General features: G+C 39.3%; 2 protein-coding genes across 2 annotated transcripts in view; one reads left to right on the top strand and one right to left on the bottom strand.

Annotated features, from left to right (window-relative positions):
- Positions 1-21,973, bottom strand: part of THSD7B (thrombospondin type 1 domain containing 7B) — a 993,808-nt gene that overhangs the window by 885,168 nt on the left and 86,667 nt on the right. The gene's annotated exons all lie outside the window — the stretch shown is intronic.
- Positions 9,095-10,108, top strand: LOC122453759 (melanoma-associated antigen B1-like). Its single transcript, XM_043487922.1, has one exon. It carries the CDS (start codon positions 9,095-9,097, stop codon positions 10,106-10,108), a length of 1,014 nt encoding a protein of 337 aa, XP_043343857.1.

The following is a 21,973-nucleotide window of genomic DNA, read 5'->3' as shown; positions in this document are numbered from 1 at the left end:
ATGAGAAGCATCCTTGAAAAAGTTATTAGAATTTATATTGTACACCTAATTTAACATATGTCTTTTTATTGTATGTTCTTTTGTTCACTTTCAAATCTCAGGAACCATCCAAAACTGTAGGTTATATTTTTGGTTCTCAAAGTACCATCTCCATACCAGTAGCACTCAGGGACTTGATAGAAATGCAGATTTGAGGGCCTCAGCGCAGGCCTATGGAATCAAAAGCTACCGGACTGGCTCCAGAAAGTGTGTGCTTCACAAGACTTCCAGGTGATGGGGCTACAGGTTACAGTCTAGAAGCCCTGGGTCACATCACAGGAGATCGCAGTTTCCAAATCTCCAGTGCTACTTGTGGTGCCCTGACCACTCCAGGCAGAGGCAGGCTGTGCAAGGAATTCATACATTGGTGGGCAGCCTGGATTAGAAGACCTCTGAGATTCCTTACATCTTTGATGCTGCAAATAATGGTCTCTGTACTTTCCCATGATAGACAACCCAGTCATGAGAAGAACTTTCAAGTGCACATGGCAGCCTTAGCAAATGCAACAACTAGAATGGAGATGGGCTCTGTGGTATTAGAATTCCACATGTTTTGCTTCTAATGTGTTCATCCAAACTAAATAAAAGCCTGAAGTGGAAAAAGAACCTGCCAGCATCAAGTAAATCAAAGTCATAGACAAGAATCTCAAAGACAAAGATCTGCTGGCCTGCCCTTTGACATGTTTCTTTTTTTTAAAGATTTTTCTTTTTTTTTTAATATGGATCATTTTTAAAGTCTTTATTGAATTTGCTACAATATTGCTTCTGTTGTTTATGTTCTGGATTTTTGCCACTAGGCGTGTGGGATCTTAGTTCCTTCACCGTTGATTGAACCCGTACCCCCTGCATTGGAAGGTCTTAATCACAGGACCACTAGGGAAGTGCCTTTGACATGGTTTTGAAGGATGCAACTTAGGTCAGGTTCTATGTGGGAGGTGACAGAGAGACCCTACTAAGTTCAAGGACTCTGAGCCCCTCTTGAGAATCAGCTGATAATCATATACACATATCTCTTACTCAGGCCTACCACAGAGAAATCTCTTAAAGGGATATTAATATACTATATATAGAAACCCACACAGGTTACCAATTCCAAGTTAATACTAAATCCAGAAATAAATTAACTTTTATTTATTAATTATTTATTTATTTATTAATTATTATTTATTAATTTATTTATTAATATGCCTTTTATTTTATTAAATAAAAGGCATATTACCCCTCCCAGGAATACCTATCCCATTTGTTCTAGGAAGCAAAGCATTCCAGGCCCCCCAGAATATCCTCACCCCTCTCAGCCTACAGTGCCACTCAACAGAAAGAGACTTGGCGACTCCAAAAATTGCTTTGCAGAGAGTTCTAGATGGAGCTAAAATCAAGCAAGCTTCAATGCACATTCATTTCTGTAATGGAAGATCCATTCTCATATTCCAGATGGACTTTCTCACTCTGGGCTTATTCTTGGTTCTCCCTGAGTTTACTAGCATGGTTGCACCTTAGCCAGGCCTAGAGTCTCTTTTTATAATAGGATAGCAGGCTTCCTTGCCGAAAAGTTTATTCCCAATCAAAATGATTTCATTTATTTCCATCCACATTAACTATGCATTCATAATACATCTTCCTTCCAACATTTAATTCAGCAATAAAAGTCGGGGGAAGGAAGGCAGATGCACACAGGAAAATTGTATCAGACAGAAACTTTCAAATATGTCTCCTGTGGGCTGAACTAAGTTTTACATAAACTCTAAATAACCTATATAGTTACATATGGATCCAGCAGGATTCATTTTCATATAAAAATTGAAATCTCAACTTTTCACCATTATTTTTATTATTGATATTTATTGCACATCAATAGAGTACTAGGAAAGAGTTGCTAATAAATTCTAACGCTGTGCTAAAGTTAATATGGAAATTTGTGTATCATAAAACCCAGGCTTCAATGCATGATTTTCTTTTCCAAATACCAAGCTTGGGTCATATTCTTACTGAATTCTACATCATAGGAGTAAAAAAGTTATATCCTAGTAGGGCAATTTTCAATGTATAATTATGATGATGTCTTTGTAGCTTGTACTCTGGATGAATTACTAAGTAGGGTTAAAATGGAATCACGAAGTGCTTTTTAATAAAACACGAGCATCTATAAACAATTCTCATGTTGATTATTTAGCATCAGCTTCATAACTAGAGAAAATCAGGCAGGTACTAGGGTGTTGCTCCTGCTCCTTGCAATATATAAAGTTTATTATAAAATTACCACAGCAGAAAGTGTTTTCATTTCTTTAATGAACAAAATGATTGCATTGCCTAGTTATGGCTCCCTTCCCACACAACACTAAGCATAAAAGAGAATCCTAAGATTGTCTTTCAAAGATTTGTCTCAGTACCTGGCATCTCCCTGGTCACTGTATTTAGATCTCTATCAGAAAAGACAATGGCTTGGGAAGCCCACCCGCCTCAAGTCCAGACTGCTGTGGATATGGCTAGCCATGGCAACTGGGGCTTCATTTTATCAGGAAGGCTTTCCTGTCTTGCTTTGACCCCTGGTGATAAGTATCCATCATGAATAAAAATATAGTATCCTTAATTGGTTTTAGAAATCTAATGAGTGTTCGCAGGGCCAAGATGAGGGACAGTCACAGAAAGATGTCTGACCACCTCTTGCACTCACCAGAGTTCTCTCCTCGGGCCACCCACCATGGCCAGTAATGACAATGGCCCTAATACACCTTCTATGTATATAACATATCCTCGGGTTGTATAATATCCCAAGAAATCAATAGGAACCTTCCATTTAATCTCCCAAATGTTCAGGAATAATTTTTGATAATACCTTTCTTCCTCAACACAGCTATAAAATATTATTTGAATTTTTAGCATAGTTATCTTCTTGAGGAGCCTGATAAATTCATGCTCACAGACTACCTAAATCTACTCTGGAAGAAACAGAAAAAGCACACCTTGCCGTTGTGTACTATCACACAACTCCTTTCCTATACCAAAGTTCATTATAGATTAGCACACCATTCCATTTTGCAATGGCTTATAATTGTGCCTTTCTGATTTTCTTACTTTCTGATGTGAAATTCCAGAAAATTAAACAAAAATAATAATTTGTATTTAAACAATGGCTTTTTCTACCTGGTTCAATTATGCTTCTGTGATTAAAGGTTTTTATGGGGCAAGAAAAAAAAAATAAGCCAGTATACAAAATCTTGTTAGCTAATTTAGAATCTGCATGCCTCTTTCTGGCATACTGTGAAATATGTTCCCCCAGATGCTGCTAGGATTAAAAGAAAAACCTCTTTCTGTTACCACGGCTTCTAGTCCTCCCCTGGAGCAGAGTTTAGGACCCAGGATTGTTCCTAAATTCTTGCACTACCTCTTCCACTAAGCATGAGAACTCTCATTGTTATATCTTCAACTGAGTTCTTCATCTTTTCCAGAATCCCCCCTACACAGCCACCCACCCATTCCAATCCCCCACTCCTTTCTCCTCCTCCGTAACAATGGGTCCAAGGTCCCATGGCTCGAAGGACTTGCGCCTTTCTGGCATGTCTATTACCTGTACAGCGAATTATGATCTGATTTCCCCTCCCAGATCCAAAACCTGTACATTTCTCCCTCTGGCCTGGATCCTGTCTGAGGGTGGAGCTGCTAAGTGTGTCTTATTCCAAGTTCAAGCTACCTAGAAGCAGATGCTGAAATGGAGTTTGAGGTACAAGACATTTATGAGGTATCCACATCTGTGAAAGGAAGGAGGAGGAAGCAGAACTGGGCCTAAGGAGAAGTCAAACCAACCTTCAGACTCCACAAGTCTCCAGCCCATCTTGGAGTTTTGAAGAGAACACTGCTCTTAGGGTCATGCCACCTCCAACCTGGAGGACTGGACCTTTCCACATTCTCTTGCTCGGGCAGCAGCCGTGGGCTGCCCGAGTAGGGTGTGTCCCCAGACCACCAAGTTCTCTGTAGCTGAGACAAACTGAAGGAGCTGACAGTTGAAATCTGTCTGTTGTCCACCCTTCCTTCAGTTAGTTTTTGCCTAGAGAAGGGTCCCCCTCCATGCTGGTCTCAGAGCTCATCACCTGTCTACACTCAGATTCAACCGTTGACTCGACTCTAACAAGCTACCTTTCACAAGTTCGCAGTTCCCTTACTAGGTTCCAACAGGAAGTAATTAGAGAGCAGGAGGAAAGGAGAAGTCAGGGAACTCTTTCCCTATCTCTCTGTTTGAGGGGGGCCTCTCCTCCCTGTTTCCAGTTCCTGCTGAAAAATTCCATCCTCTGGAGAGTCAACATCAATTAGGTGGGCTGACCACAAACCCACCCTCCATCAAGTGGCCCGAACTCCTGGGCTTCAGCAACACCTCTCCCTCGCCTTATTTCTCCAGACTCAAGAATGGTAGTAGCTTCTAGCTGTGACTTCCTAGTAGCCACACTGTCCATTGTTTGGCTTCTCCGCTCTTCCATCACCTATGTTACCAATCCCCGATGTTAAGTTCTGCTGGAAATATCTAGAATGGTTTTTGTTCACCTGACTGGACCCTGATACAACTTTCTCAGAAACAAAATCATATACAGAAATCCTAAAAAAAAAAAAATAGAAAAAAGATGAAAGTCCTGAAGCTCTAGCCAAATGGTATTGGGAGCACTGTGCTCTCGCCCCAGAGAGGCTTCGGGCTTCTCAGAGAGTCTGCAGCCCACCATGCATGATCCTCGTTACTACTGGTCCTTTACACATTGCCATCATGCAGGTGGAGTAAACCGGAGCTCAAAAGGGACTTCTGTGCTCCTATGAGAACAGGGACCATCCCAGAACCAGCCAACTACATGACAATACAGCAGATAAGCAGCCACCTCAGAACCATCAGGGGGCCTTATATTGGATACTTCCTCGCCTGTCCAGTACAGAGAAAAAGTTTTACAGTGGCTCAAACAGTAAAGAATCTGCCTGCAATTCAGGAGACCTGGGTTCGATCCTTGGGTTGGGAAGATCCCCAGGAGAAGAGAATGGCTACCCACTTCAGTATTCTTGCCTGGAGAATTCCATGAACAAAGGAGCCTGGCAAGCTACATGGGAGTCGCAAAGACTCGGACATGACTGAGTGACTTTCACTTTCAACATTATGTACCTTTCATCTTCAAACCAGGGGATAAGTTACTCACATGGATCATCTTTAGATACCTACAATAATGGAGGGCATGACTCTGTCATACCACTGATTGCCACTGGGTCTTCATATATCTGTCTCTTCTATTAGAGGATCACAATAATTATTTCTTATCTAGCAAAAGTCACCCATAAGAGAGTGCATGGCAGATAGTCAATTCTTAATTTTCCCTTGAGTGTTAACATTTTTTTTCTTTCCATTTTTATGGTTACCATGCAAGAGAAAAGAACAACAGGACATTCACAAATAAGACTCCATTAAGAGGGAAAACATGTTAACATGACTATCATTAGAGATAACTTTAGATGAAGCTAGAATTCCTCTTGGGAAACGTAAGAAATGTAAGATTTAAGTAGACTTGAATAAATTCTAACTTTCCCCCAACAGGCACCAATAAAAACAATGGGACATTGCCTTACTTCAAAATGAATGATTACTCTTGACAATATAAGTATAAACAGTGCTTTAAAATCTGTTAAGATACATGAAAGAAAAGAAAGCAAGATCTTAGTAGGAATCAAAGTAAAGCAAAAATAAAAACCATTTGGTATGAGTGAACAGTTACTTTGCTCATCTTCAAAATTACAACAGCTTTTTATTTGGAAAGGGAGACCAGTCAACGATTTGATTAGAGTTCATCATTCAGGGGAAATAAAGAACACTGAATAATTGCAGTACATGAAGGATTGTGTTGGAAGCTTTCACATGATTCCTTGTACAATCCCTAAAACAGGTTTGTGAAATATCACCCCACTTCATGGAGGAAGAAACCAGAGACCTGTAAAAATTAAATTACTTACCCAAAGTCAAGTAGTGAAGAAATGGGATCAAAATCAAAGTAATCTGATGTCAAATCCCCATATTTTTCTATCTTCACTGTATGAGGATTTGAGTGAAATTATTGCTCCCTTAGTGAAAACATTTTGCCTATTATTTAAAAAAAAATGTTTTCCCAAAGAGAAAATAATTTACTCTGCATTCCTCTTTCAAATGTCAATTTTAGGAACATAGCTTACTTTTTATTCTCCTGATAATCCAGAGGGAGAAAACAGGAGCTGTATTTATGACATTTTTTCCCCTGAAATCACCTCACTAAGTAATTGTTCTAATTATTGCTTTCTTGCTAAGATAATATCTGTTAAATGCATGCCTGTTTATGAACTGGTATTCATCCACTTATTAGAATTAACCTATCTTTGACCCTCATAATGGGGCCAGATTGATATAGTTGAGATTAATGAGTCAATTATTTTTGGACAAGGTACACGGAACACAAACTGTTTCACACTGATAGGACCTACCACATGGTATTTTTTACTTCCTGTATAGCTTTTGACATCCATAAAAAAATCTGGTGCAGCACTTTTTCCTGCAACTTAACAATGATAAATACTGATATTTTCCCAAGAACATAGAAATCATCTGGATGAAAAAGGAAGTGATAACATAAGAGTGTAAGCTATTCTTTAAAAGCAATTGTCTTTAAATCCTTTTACTTGACAAATTCATGCTTCCACAGACTTAGGTGCCTCAGAGTGTCATTTTTACAGTTCAATTAGCCTGCTAGAAGAATTTAGGTTCCATTATTGGTGAAGCAGGAGACACTGACAAATTAGCAACAGACTAACGTGACAAAACACTAGAAATCTCCAGAATCGCTGAGAAACCTTTCTTGTGAGAATTAAATATGAGATATAAATCTGCTTGTACAACTGACCCTTTCATTTCTTCAGACACAATCTAAAATCTTTGTTTTCTTCATAGAAGGTCAAGGTCCATACAGTTGCATGGACCCCAGTGATTTTTATGGTTTCCAAACCTATCTACTGATGATTTCCAAATGTTTTTCTGGCTCCGATTATGAGTCTGAGACCCAGACTCATATTTTCAAGCACCCAGATGATATTCCCAGCTGTGTATCCTGGAGACATCTCAAGCTCCCGTCACCCAACTTGAAAGTTCAGCCACAACAATGAAGCCAAGATATGGCTTTTTGTGTAACAAGACCCTGAATGACCATTTTCCCTGTTCCTGTTTTTAGACATTTTCTCTTTTATATAATGAATGCTCATTTCCTTTAAAATAGAGCAATACTAAACAGTAAATAACTGTGTGCTGTGTTAACTGTTGGTCGCTCAGTCGTGTCTGATTCTTTGCGACCCTGTGGACTGAAGCCTGCCAGGCTCCTCTGTTCAGGGGATTCTCCAGGCAAGAGTACTCGAGTGGGTTGCCATGCTTTCCTTCAGGGGATCTTCCCAACCCAGGGACTGAACCCAGGTCTTCCGCATTGTAGGCAGATTCTTTACCATTTAAGCCACCAGAGAAGCCTTTAAACAATAAACATACAAATTTAAAATATTTTTAAGCAGATCATGAAGTCAGTAATACTGGCTTCAAATCTTATATCTGACACCTCTAGTTATGTGACTTGGGCCAAGGTATTGAATCCCTTGGAATTCTGGTTCCTGGTTATGTAAAATGGGGGATAGTAATGGTTCTTATGTCATAGGACTGTTAGCAGACTTAAGAGTAAGGCACACCAAGAGCAAGCCACACAACAGGTGCTCAATAAATGCCAGCGGCATGGATGATAGTTTAGAAAGCTCTTCTTGCTGACTTCCCTATTGCTTGGTAACACCACCAACTGTCCAATCACACAAACCAAAACCTCTGGAGTCATCCCACATTTTCCCTCTCATTTTCCACAGCCCTAACCCCCTGAGCTGTCACTTTCATTACTGCAGGCCTCTTGACACCATCTTTCTCCCTTTTCCTATGTCATCGCTTGCCACTTCCTACATGCAATTCTCAAGGCAATGCCCAGAGAATGTTCCCTGGAACTCAGTCAGACCATACCCCTCCTATGTTTAAGATTTTCCAATAGCCCCCGTTTTTAGGATAAATTTCAAACTCATTTGTAAGACATCTGAGGCCATTTGTGATCTGATCCTCATTTCTTGCCAATTCCTCAAAATTCCTATGCCCAAAACATGTAAATCTATTTAAAAATCCCTGAAACTGACCATGTTTACTTCATTGCTTCTGCTCACACAGTTCCCTTTCTGCCAAGTTTATCTTCAACCTCTGATTCCAGTGGTAACCTCCCTAAAGAGCCTTTCCTGACTGGCCCTAAAACTACCCAATAGAAATGGCATTTCCTTGCTCTGTACTCTGTATATCTTCTTATACATATTTCTATAGCTGTGCTATCGATCTGCCTTGTACTTACTCTTTTATCTTCCTGTTTACTAAACTGAGTTCTCCTTGAAGCCAAAATCCATGTCTTTTCAATTTAATATCCCAAGAGCCATAACACAATATCAGACACATAGTCAGCACTCAATAAATGCTTGGTGAATAAAGGTTTAGCTTTCACTGGCTTCCCTGATGGCTCAGACAGTAAAGAGTCTCCCTGCAATGCTGGTGACCCAGGTTCAACCTGTGGGTTGGGAAGATCCCCTAGAGAAAGGAATGGCTACCAACTCCAGTATTCTTGCCTGGAGAATTTCATGGACAGAGGAGCCTGATAGGCTACAGTCCATGGGACCACAAAGAGTCAGACACAACTGAGCAACTAATACACACACAGCTACTGAGTATTTAGCTGTTTCAATTTATGTAGAATATAACATGCATTTTAAATACTCTGCAACTAAAGCTTGATGAAAGGAAAATGTTCAAATTCTATATTAAAAGATGCTACTGTGATTTTAAAAAAGTATTTAATGGCTTTTCCGCTCCCGCTTTCGAGGCGAGGAGCACAGCTGGTAGCTGCAGCGTCTGTTCAGCGGAGGTCGAGTGTACCAGACTCGTCCAGAGCCAAGGTTGCAGTATCACCTACTTGCCTGCCCGGTCCCCTGCCTGCTGTGCCTGCTGATGGCCATGCCTCGGGGACAGAAGAGCAAGCTCCGTGCGCGTGAGAAACGCCGCCAAGCACGCATGGAGACCAAGGATCTCAGGGATGCTCAGGCTGCTGCCTCCCCCACCCCTACTTCTGGGAGTACACCCCCGGGCTCCCCCACTGCTGGTGCGGGCCAGAGTCCTCAGGGAGCTGCAGCCACTAGCTCTCCTGTTGCAGGGGCTTCACACCCACGATCTAAAGCACATGCCAGGCGCCAAGCTAAGCAACCTAGAAATTCTTCCCAGGCCTCAATCTTTTCTAAGCCCGCTCCCCCAGATCCTCTGACCAAGAAGGCAGGGGTGTTGATGCATTTCATGCTAGAGAAGTTTAAGATGCAACAGCCCATTAGGAAGATAGATATGCTGAAGCTTGTCCACAAAATGTTCAAGGCACATTTCCCCGAAATCCTGAAGAAAGCCACTGAGCGCATCGAGCTGGTATTTGGCCTTGAATTGAAGGAAGTCAAGCCGAATGGTTACTCCTATACCCTGGTCTGCAAGGAGGACCTTGCCAAAGATGGGGTGCTGGGCAGTACCTTGGAGGTGCCGAAGAATGGGCTTCTGATGCCTCTGCTGGGTGTGATCTTCCTGAATGGCAATTCCGCCTCTGAGGCAGAGGTCTGGGAGTTCCTGAATGCTCTGGGCATCTATGATGGGAATACGCACATAATCTTTGGGGAGCCCAGGAAGTTCATCACTGAGGAGTTGGTGAAGGAGAAGTACCTGGTGTATTGTCAGATTCCTGACAGCGATCCCCCGAGCTATGAGTTTGTGTGGGGCCCAAGAGCCCACACTGAAACAACCAAGATGAAGGTGCTGGAGTTTGTGGCCAAGATCAATAGTACCGTCCCCAGCGCTTTCCCATTCCATTATGAAGAGGCTTTGAGAGATGAGGAAGAAAGAGCCAAAGCCATGTCTGCAGCCAGGGCTCGTGGTGCTGCTAAGGCCATTGCCCACTCCAGGGTCCCACCCAGCAATCCGTCCAGCCCCCAGTGAGGTCTCAGGCAGCGTCTTCACTTTGCTTGACCAATACCGCCAACCTTTTTAGTAGTGAGAGGATAAAGTGTGGCTGGAAAGGTCATATTTTTTGTGCTCCTGTTTTACCCTGTTACCTTTCAAATGTTGTTTCTTTTCCTAGAATGTTTGTTTAGATTCAGAATCCAAGCTTACGAATGACACAGATCACACATTTGTTGTCTGTCAGATCTAAGAGTAAGAGTTTTGGCACTGTGTAGTACAGTTTGAAAAATCCTTGCATCTTTTGGGGATCCAGAACAAGATAACATAGCTTTGGAATAGGAATTTTCTTAGAAATGTGAAAGAATGCTGTGGTTTTAAAACAGATGAAAACGATGTAAGCTGTAGTCAAGTTTTGATTTATGTTATTCACCTTTGTCTTTCTCTTTCTAACATTCGGCAGTACCCTTAGTGATACACTTAGATGTTCTTAGCTTATTCAAGAATGCTGATAAAATTAATAAGAAACTACAAAAAAATAATAAAATAAAATAAAAAAGTATTTAATGAACACATGTCCTTAAAATAAGTGAAAAGTGTTAGTCACTCAGTTGTGTCTGACTCTTTGCAACCCCATACACTGTAGCCTGCCAGGCTCCTCTGTCCACAGAATTATCCAGGCAAGTGGACTGTCATTATACTGGAGTGGGTTGCCATTCCCTTCTCCGGGGGATCTTCCCAACCCTGGGATTGAACCTGGGTCTCCTGCATTACAGGCAGATTCTTTATAGTCTGAGCCACCAGAGAATATACCAACTGAAATAAGACGTATATATAAAAGATGTCATTTTAAAGCCCATCAACTCCACTTCAAATATATACATCTTCCCAGATCTGTTTTATTTCCTTGCTGGACACCATGAAATTAGCAAAACCAACATTAAAGGGTGAGTTCTAGTTGTTCATCAGGCCCCACAGAAATAGCAGAAAAAGGAGATTACAAAACATTTTCATGCAATGATATTATCAATACATTAAGATAGGCACTGATCATTTCTTTGAAAATCTTTTCCGTTATCCCCCACTCTCACCCTACTTTTAAGGCCAAGTGTCTCCTGAGAAGACGAGGGAGGTTTCCACCTCAAGGAAAATGGTCAGTGCTAGATGTGGAGACTCAAGCTTAAGTTAATGAGTCTGCAGTGTGACAATAATCTCCAAAGTCAAGGTTTTATAGCAAAACTAAGAAGTACTAAGTTTTCTCTATTATAAGCTCCCCATTTATATAAGAAAAGTAAATCTGTTGAATTCAGATCATAGGGTTTTACTATAAGCGATAGAGGACTGGAGCTGGAGGATGTGATTCCAGGGAAACTTGCACCTGAGTGGAAGCAGAAGGAATTATTTTTTCCCCTGGTCCTCATTAGCAGCAGCTAGAGAAAGAGAGGGAGAAGAAAGAGATGGAAAGAATATCCTCCCAGCCAGGAGTGACCCTCAGGCCACAGACAGGATGTAGAAACCTTCAAGTTGAGGAGGAAACTCTGGATAAGGGCCACTTGGCCTTTGCTCCTCAGAGCAAATCTAGGAAATCTAGGAAACTCTGCCAGCTCCTCTATCTCAGTACAGCAAGGGAGCAACATGATAGTTTCTCACCGGTGATTTAAAAACGGATGGCAAAGGCTCCGAGGTGAACTAGCATGCTGTCTTGCTGACTCTGGATGTCCGGCCTGGTGAGGCCAAGCAGCAGAGAGGTCCTGGCTTCCTCCCCACTGCCCAGGGGTCTCCAGGGGCTGAAAGAACAAAGGAATCTGAAGAGATCCATACATACAGATAAGGCTGGTGGAGCCCCCAGGTAGGAAATGAAGATATTTAAACTCAAAGGAAAAAAAAAAGATTTTACTAGCAGTGCCCCACTCCCCAAATGCACGCCAGGCCGGTCACACCTCTGCACACACACCAGATGCCCAGGACCAGAGCCCATCATACTCCAACAAAGGCTTGAAGGCACTGTACCGGCCTCACAAGCCTCTCCTGCCATGGGGACCCAATCCTGGGAAGGAGGCCAAAGAGAGAGGAGAAACTCTGGAAAGGTGGATATTTACCTGCCAAAAAAAAAAAAAAAAATTAAATGACCAAAATATGACTACCATTCACCCTTTTTAAATGAAAAGAGGCTGGTGTGCCTTTTTGTTTGCAACTTTCTGTTTCCCCAAACCCTGTACCAGTTGGAGAGAAGTTGACATGCAAAATGAGATCAACTACAGAAAATAAGAAAGCTACATTTATTACACAGCTTCATTTGTATTTGTTTAAATATTGACTCTATTCATATGTAAATGATAAAAGGTCCACTGTGCCTCTGTCAAACCCCCAAATACCAACTTCCTCAATTAGGAATGATGAAGCAAACTGCCCACCCTCCTTCCCTCTATATTTAAATCATAATCCAAGAAAGCAGACCCTAAAACAACAAAGAAATGAACCAACCAGAATAACAACCAGATCACCAAACTTAAAAAGACTGACAAATGTGATTACGTGATGATCGATGATTCGATCACCAAAAAATCTGTTTACACCATCCTTTCATACCAAAGAAATGAAAGCAAGTACTCTGAGCAGTAAGTCTAAACTGTGAGCTCTAAATGTGTGTGTGTGCATGCTCAGTCATGCCCAGCTCTCTGTGACCCCATGGACTGTAAGACCACCAGACTCCTCTGTCCATGGAATTTTCCAGGCAAGAACACTGGAGTGGGTTGCCATTTCCGACTCCAAGGGATCTTCCTGACCCAGGGAAAGAACTGGAGTCTCTTGCATCTCCTGCATTAGCAGGCAGATTCTTTACCGCTGCGCCACCTGGGAAGCTCACTTAGGGGCTCTATATACATGATTTTATTTATTCTTTACCACAAACAAATAAGTTGAGTGTAATGTCATTACCCCCAGTTTGCAAATAAGGAACGAGGTCAGACGAAGTGAAATTGTCCAAAAAGAACAAAGTCATTATTAGGCAGCCAGCATTAAGCTCAGTCCTTTCTGAGTCCTGTGCCTGGACCCATTAGGCTTTTTTTTAACTGCCTTTTTAATCAGATGCTCCTCTGATCTAAAGGGACCAGAACACTGTTGAGTATTCAGAGCAACTTAGGCTAGGATATAAAGAGATACTTTAAATCACCACAAGATGAAAATTAGAGAATAGGCAAGGATATCAAGGAAGAAAGATTAGCATAATTATATCATTTATTCAGTCATTCATCACATGCTGGAGACACAGCAGCAGAGACACAGCGCATCATGTCCAAAGGGAGCATCCGTACTTTCTGAGGAGACAGACAATGAGCAAACAAGTGAAATGGCCAATATGACTTCAGGTAATGAGAAGTGCTATAAAACATTTAGCGATGATAAACAATTACAGGGTTGCTGTTCTAACTAGAGTGGTCAAGAACAGAGGTCTAAATGAGACGAGGAAGGAAGCCCTATGGGCATCTGGCGGCAGGGAAAGGGGGTCTGAATGAGGACAGGGAGTAAGCCTTGCCTATAATTAGGGGAAGCACATTAGCCCTGAGATAGAAAGCTCCCTCCCTCCAGAAGGGAGGCCAGTATAGCTAAAAAAAAAAAAAAAAGTGAATAAAAGAGGGACAGAAGTGGTAGAAAATGTGCAAAGAACAATAGACAATGATGTCTGGACTATGGCCGCCCTTGCAGACCAGGATAAGGACTTGAGATTTCATTCTCAGTAAGACAGGAAGCCTTTGGAAGACAGGGAGTGGCAGATCCATCTTATTTTTTCCATGGTTCCCTGTGAAAACAGAAGGTGGAATACTGGCCATTGGCACATTAAGAGAGGACACAAATCTTTTGAGAAGATGAAGTCAGTTCAATCTAGGAAAATGTAAATTGAATTACTATGACTTACTTTGGGATATGTGTGGGATATACCTTGAAAGTATAGCTGACAGAACCTGCTAACAGACTGAAGGTGAAGTGAACAATGAGAAAGAAAGTTCAAGACTAATCCCTGGGTTTTGTTTTGTTTTGTTTTTTGGCCTGGGGAACCGGGTAAGGGGTAACACCATGCGCTGAGATGAGAAAGAAGGGGAACAAGATGCACAGGAATCGACAGTTATTATTTCAGACACACTGGATTTGAGATGGCTTTACACATCCAAGGAGAGATACACAGTAGAAAATCGACACAAAAGTCTGAAACTTGGGAGCTACTGGGACTAAAAATAAAAAATGTGGACAACCTCAGGATATAGATGGCATTTAAAGCTATGGGAATAGATAAAATCACCTAAGGAATGGCAGTAGTTAGATAAAAGGAGTGGTCTAAGAGCTGAATTCTGGAACACTCCCACTGAGAGGCCAGTGAAGGATGGGGCGGGAGAGAGGGATCAAGGAAAACTGATGGGGTAACAACAGCCAGTAAGTGCTAAAATCCCTTGGAGGAAATAAGGTTGCAAGGTGGTTTTACTGATTGCCATAATGAATATAAAATGTTAATGTGCATAAACTAACAAATCTCATTCCTCCTAACCACAGAACTAGACTAGATATATGGTTAAAATATTGTGCATGTGTATGTATTCATGCACACGCGTGCGTGCACACACACACTTTCTGATAGTGAAGATGGAAAAGGGTTTCTTAATTCTCTTCTCTCAGTCTTGGCAAAATTTGAGTATGAACCAACTCAAAAAATGAGACCAAATTAATATTGCTGTTCAATTTGTAGCTGGAGCTCAGCATCAGTGAAACTCTCACTTGCGATTATACCCATGAGATGTTTGTATAGCAGCCCACATACACAATTTTTGAATAAATACGTTTTAAAGAATGTAATAACATTTCCAAAATGGCCTGCACTGTTTTGACTAGCAGTTTCTTCAGCTCTGAAATTAACTTCAAATTCTTTAATTTCATATTTGAAAACAGACACCCGCTGAATGCTCTTCCCACATGCAATGAGCTCCTTTTTAATAATGCAGTCTGCTGTTTTCTGAAACAAAGATTAAAGAGTACAGTCAGAAACTTCCTAAATAACTTTGATGAGATTAGTTTAATTTCTTCCCTGAAAGCAAAGATAAACAGACATTCATTCTCAGTCATTTTCTCTGTCCTCATGCAGCTCGAAGTTGTGTTTTCTTTTATCAACATTAGGGATAGACTCAGTCCTTGATCTGACATCTCAAATGCACACCACTCTTTTTTCTTGGAGAATGGAACGTTCAGGAAGTATAGCATGTTTCCAGACAGGAAAAATGTATATTAGTCTTTTATTTCTCCATTGTTTTTGCAAACTAAAAATCTAGAGATCATATTTTAGTGTCCATGCCTAATCATGAAAATACTAAAATAAATGACCAATAATAGGATTAACGTCCCAAGAAGACCTAGGATATGACTCAAAAGGTGGCCCACAGAGTGAAGAGGGAGAAGGTACCCAAGTCAGCTTGCCAAAGGGCCCAGTCCAGCCCTGACATCAGTGAAGGGGCAGATGCTACATCCACAGCCTGCACACAAACAGCAAAGCCTGATGAACTCACATTCTACATCATGACCATTTACATCATCAGTATTCCTAATTTAATAGTTTCTTCATATTCAGTAACATCAGGGAAGTATTAAGAATCCTACTTAAATAACTAAGGAAAATATGGCTTAGCAGTCACCAGAGTATTATACTGGATTCAGAGAGTTCAAAGTATTTTCCTACTCCCCTCTCATTTCATGAATGACACATCAAAAAGAGCATCCCTTTTCTATAATTAACCATGTCTTTGCTTCATTTTGTTTTGTTTCATGACCTAGAAGGTTTTCCTAACTTTATCTGAAATGCTGGGCTTTGTATGGAGATAGGGTGTTGATAACTGTGAGATGTCCCTATATCAGAGTGGTGTGAATGTGGGCTCTGGAGACAGATCTGAGGTCTCGGCTTTAGAAACATCTGTCAAGTCACTTAACCTCTATAAAATAGAGTATCACCTTTCTCATTGATCACTGATTTGACGAGGATAAAACGAGACAAGAGGTACATTTTAACATTTATTTACACCCAACCTCATTTCATCAATGATTTAAAACATTCAATTGATTACTGCACAAAACACAGAAGGCAACATAAATTTGTCAGAAGCCACCACTGTCCTCTTTTCTTAATCAATCTTGGAATCAAAGCAAATCTTGAAGTCAAAGCAATTCAAATAGAATGCATTTGCATTTAAACTCACAGATATGAAACCTATAATTACCAATCTTAAAGACCTCCAGCACAAAACTCTGAGAGCTCCACAAGTGTTTCATGCACTTAGCCTATATGCATTCCTTTGGGACATAATGCTAGTGACAAAACAAGAAACCTAAAGCAAGCACATCTGCCCTCACTCTTGCCGAGATGTATGGGGCTTTTTTAAGGCGTGATATCTACCACTTGGAAGACAGTCAAAGCAGCCACCAACAGGAGCTGGCAAGGTGCAAAGTCCTTGGTGGCCTCTATTGTACTAAACAGTAACTCTTTTAACTCTTTGATTATGAGATATTTAAGTAGGTTGGGACAGTGACTTTTACCAACCACTAGGGAAATATTTCAACATTCTTATAACCAATGTGGTCATAGGACTACATATTAGTCATAAGAACAACTGCTCAGCAGGAAAAAGTTTTGATACAAGTTCTAGCTACATTATTGCACTCCAAAATCCCAGGATTAAATCTCAAAAGTATTGGGGGAGAATTTGGATGCTATGCCCATACATGTTAGACAAGGAATGAAAATCAGAGTGAATATTTTTAGTATTTTAACCATAGGGAATTTGACCATTTTATGAATGCAAGTGATTATCCATGTCTCAACAAACTTTTCTTCCACCTGACCTCAAGCACCTTTCATTCCCTCATCCTCAAAGCCTGAGCGAGTGGACCTATTACACATGAGAAAAAAAAAGGTGTTTAACGATAGTCTAAATTATTCTACTGGCCTTTTGCACTTTGTCTGAGTGAAAAACACTCCCTTCTATCAACTAGATTCTAAATCAGCAATTTTTAGAAATGTGGCTTTGAATACACAAAAGTAAAATTGCAAAGTAGGACATATCTAACAATATTCATTACAAATCCTTTAAATTATGAGACCCACACTTGACCCTTAATAGTTATCTAGCCAAGATTAGCTATAATTACTGTCTTAAATCTAAAACAGAAAAAAAGATGGGTCATTAAAGTACCAAACAGCTAATTGATAGCTAATTGATATTAAAAAAGAGAAAAAGAGAAGGTTCTAGGAAATAATCAAGATCTATACACCTAATTGCCCCTTGCTTTTAAACTTGGAGGATTAATTTCTAAAGCCTCCAAAACCATTTGACTCTTAACTACTGAACCTTTCTCTACCAAACATTAAGAGAAAAATTAATGCTTACCCTTCTCAAACTATTCCAAGATTTGCAGAGGAAAGAATACTTCCTAACTCATTCTATGAGGCCAGAATTACCATGATATCAAAATCAGATCAAGATATAACAAAAATGAAAACTACAGGCCAATATCACTGATGAACATAGACGCAAAAAATCCTCAAGAAAGTATTACCAAGCTGAATCTAACAAGACACTAAAAAGATCACAGACCATGATGAAGTGGGATTTATCCCTGGAAAGCAGAATTTTTTTAATAGCTGCAAATCAATGTGATAAATCACATTATCAAATTGAAGAACAAAAATCATATGATTGCCTTAATAGATGCAGAAAAAGCTCCTGACAAAATTTAATAGCCTCTTATGATTAAAAAAAAAGGAAAACTCAGAAAGTGGGTATAGATGAGCCAAACCTAAAAATAATAAAGATACGTTCAAAAAACTACTAGAGCTCATCAACAAATTCAGTCAAGTTGCTGAATATTAAAGTAATATTCAGAAATCTATTGCATTTCTCTATACTAACAACAAACTATCAGAAAGAGAGATTAAGAAAACAATTCCATTTACAATCACATCAAAAGAATAAAATATCTGGGAATAAACCTACCTAATGAGGTAAAAAGACCTATACTAGAAAAACTATAATATACCAATAAAAGAAATTGAAGACAACACAAATGAAAAGACATAGCTTGTTCATGGAATGGAAAAATCAATATTGTTGAAATGATCATATTATTCAAGGCAATCTCCAGATTTAGTGCAATCCCTATCAAATGACCAATGACATTTCACAGAACTAAAAGAAATAATTTTAAAATATACAAAGACCCCAAATATACAAAACAATCTTGAGAAAGAGAAGACACCTGGAAGTATCATACTCTCTGACTGCAGAGTTACAATCTTCAAAACAGTACTATTGTGACACAAAACCAGATATATAGATCAATGGAACAGAGCAGAGAACCCAGAAGTAAACGCACACACTTACAGCCAATCTACAACAAAGGAGGCAAGCATGTACAGTGGAGAAAAGAGGGCCTCTTCAATAAGTGGCGGGTGCTGGGAAAACTGGATAGCCACATTTAAGAGAATGAAATTAGATACTATTTCACACCATATACAAAAATAAATTCGAAATGATTAAATACCTAAACTTAAGACATGATATCACAAGACTCCTAGAAGAAGACATAGACACAACACCCTTTCACATAATCATAGCAATATTTTTTTGGATCTGTCTCCTAAAGCAAAGCAAATAAAAGCAAAAATGATCAGATGGGATATAATGGAACTTAAAAGCTTTAGCACAGCAAAGGAATCCACCAAAACAAAAAGACAACCTACCAAATGACAATTATCCAAAAAAGACAAATAACCAAAATATACAAATAGCTCATATAAATCAAAATTTAAAAATTAACAAAAAATGGACAAAATTTGAATACACATTTCTTCCCAAGAAGCTGGACAACAAGCACATGAAAAAACACTGAATGTCATTAATCATCAGAGAAATGCAAATCAAAACCACAAGAGATATCATTCCACACATCAGAATGGCTATTACCAAGAAGAACACAAATAAAAAAATGTTGCAGAGATCTTTTCTCTGCAAAGATGCAGAGAAAAAGGAACCCTTAACCCTAGTACTCTGTTCATAAGAATAGAAACTTGGGCAACCACTGTGGAAAACATTATGGAGGTTTATTAAAAAAAAAAATAGAATTACCATATGACCCAGTGACTATAGCCATGAAATCAGAAGGTGCTTGCTTCTTAGAAGAAAGCTATGACAAACCTAGACAGCATATTAAAAGGCAGTGACATTGCTTTGCCAACAAAGGTCTGTATAGTCAAAGTTATGGTTCTTCCAGTAGTTAAGTATGGATATGAGAGCTGGACCATGAAGAAGGCTAAGAACTGAAGAACTGATGCTTTCCAACTGTGATGCTGGAGAACACTCTTGAGAGTCCCCTGGACAGCAAGGAGATCAAACCAGTCATTCCTAAATGAAATCAACTCTGAATATTCATTGGAAGGACTGATGCTGAAGCTCCAATACTTTGGCCACCTGATGTGAAGAGCCATCTCATTGGAAAAGACCCTGATGCTAGAAAAGATAGAAGGCAAAAGAAGAAGGAGGCAGAGAATGAGATGATTGCATAGTATCACCGATTCAATGGCCATGAACTTCAGCAAGCTCCAGGAGATAGTAAGGGACAGGAAGCCTGTCATGCTGCTGTCCACTGAGTCACAAAGAGTTGGACACAACTTAGCAACTGAACAACAACAATAGCATGGCCCAGTGATTCCACTCCTGGGTGGAATACCTCCAAATAAGCCTCCCAAATTAAACAAGAGATGGGTGGATGGCATCACCGACTGGATGGACATGAGTTTGAGTAAGCTCCAGGAGTTGGTGATGAACAGGGAAGCCTGGCATGCTGTAGTCCATAGGGTCACAAAGAGTCAGATACGACTGAGCGACTGAACTGAAACTGAATTCAAAAAGATACCTATGCACCCCAATATTCATATCAGTATTATTTAAAATTGCCAAGATATGAAAGCAACCTAAGTACCCATAAACAGATGAATGAATAAAGAAGATATGGTATATATAACACATGGACTAGGACTCAGCCTTGAAAAAGAATGGAATTTCCTATTTGCAACAACATGGATGGACTTGTAGGGTATTATGCTTAATGAAATAAATCAGAAAAAGACCAATACTAAATATCATTTAAATATCAAATGTAAAAAAATAAAAGAAATTAGTGAATATAACAAAAAAGAAACAGACTCCCAGATATAGAGAACAACTAATGGTTACCAGTTGGGGGAGTTAAGGGGAGGAAGGGCAAGATAGGGGTAGAAGATAAACAGATACAAACTACTATATATAAAATAAATAAGCTGCAGGGATATACTGTACATCACATAGACTATAGCAAATATTTCATAATAAGTATAAATGGAGCATAACCTTTGAAAATTATAAATCACTATGTTGTATGAACTTAAACTTACATAATAATGAATATCAAAAAGCATTGCACAATAATAGTTACTAAATATGTACATAAGCTATTTTTTAATCTTTAGTTAAGATCCTTATTTCTTGTTAAAGATACTCTTACTATTCGGAAATATCATTTTGACTTGCCTCTGATGAAAACAGAAAATAGTTTTATTGATGGCAATTACCAGTTGATGATTGTTTCATGTATTTATAATTGATCCACATATGTCATCTTCAGTTAAGTAATGCAACTCCTGCTTTTCTAAAAACAATCTCAAAATGAATCAATAGGTATTTATGTATCATTTGCCACAAAATCTAACTCCTAATTTCAAGAGATGTGCAGTCAAGATAGAGTGAAAAATTATCAAGCATTAAACTCAGAGCAGGGCTGAACAGGGTATAAGTAAGTAAAAAATTACAAGCAGAACTAAATGCGGTAACAATAATACAGCCAATGAAATACATTTGCAAAAAATAAGCCACTGTCCATTTAAACTATCTAAGTTAATCATTTAAAAAGGAAAGAGGTTTTAGAAACTGGAAGAAAATGAGTAACTGAAAAATCTGAAAGGATAAAGAATAGAAAAAAAATTTGCACTCACAGAGACATTTGACAGTAGAGAAAGAAAACATTGCAGTATCTTATTGAAATTCTATTTTCAAATACTTTAAGGTTAGTGAAACTCAAAACACCATAATGCACTATCTATGTAAGCTGAATAATAAAGGCAGAGATAAAGAATCCCCAAGAGGAAATAAAAAAAAGAAGTGTGAGTACTTGAAAAAACACATTCAGGAGATCACTGAGGGTCGAATTTAGTTGTTTGCTTAAGTTCCCCATTTTATTCATTTTCAATGGAAAAAAAAAAATGTTCATTACAGGATGCAGCTAATTTTCCATCTTTTAACTTAATGTACTAAAAGTTTTACATAAAAAATTTCATTTGTCAAAAGCCAAACATCTGCACCCTTGATTACAGCCCTACTATTGAGACTCTGGTTTTTCAGGTACCATATGTCACAGTATTTCACTTCAGCTCAATCTTTGTTTATGCACATGGCAGGGGGGGGTGTCTGTGTGTGTGTGTGCGTACACTCACACAAGGGTGCACAAGGAAGAAAAAGGCATCTGATATCTAGAAAAAGAAAAGGAGCAGAAGGCCTGGTAGGAAAAGCAATCAGATTTGTATGTGAACATAAACTCAGCCACACACACAACCACCCACAATTGCCAACAATGACACCCTATGGGGTCACAACTTAGAGCTTGTATAATATATTTAAAAAACATAAGAGGAGGCAAGAGCAATAAGACTTTTTAAAGGAATGTTTTAATGTATAATTATTCTATAAATAAAAAGTGGCAAAGCAAAAGGAAAACAGATAAAACATATATGCTCCAAACAAAAATAAATTCTAAACAAAGTTTTCATCAAATATATAACCC

This window comes from Cervus canadensis, chromosome 15, assembly GCF_019320065.1.
Source record: "Cervus canadensis isolate Bull #8, Minnesota chromosome 15, ASM1932006v1, whole genome shotgun sequence".
NCBI lineage: Eukaryota > Metazoa > Chordata > Mammalia > Artiodactyla > Cervidae > Cervus > Cervus canadensis.
Note: the sequence above shows the minus strand (reverse complement) of the source record. Positions and strands in the feature narration are given on the sequence as shown.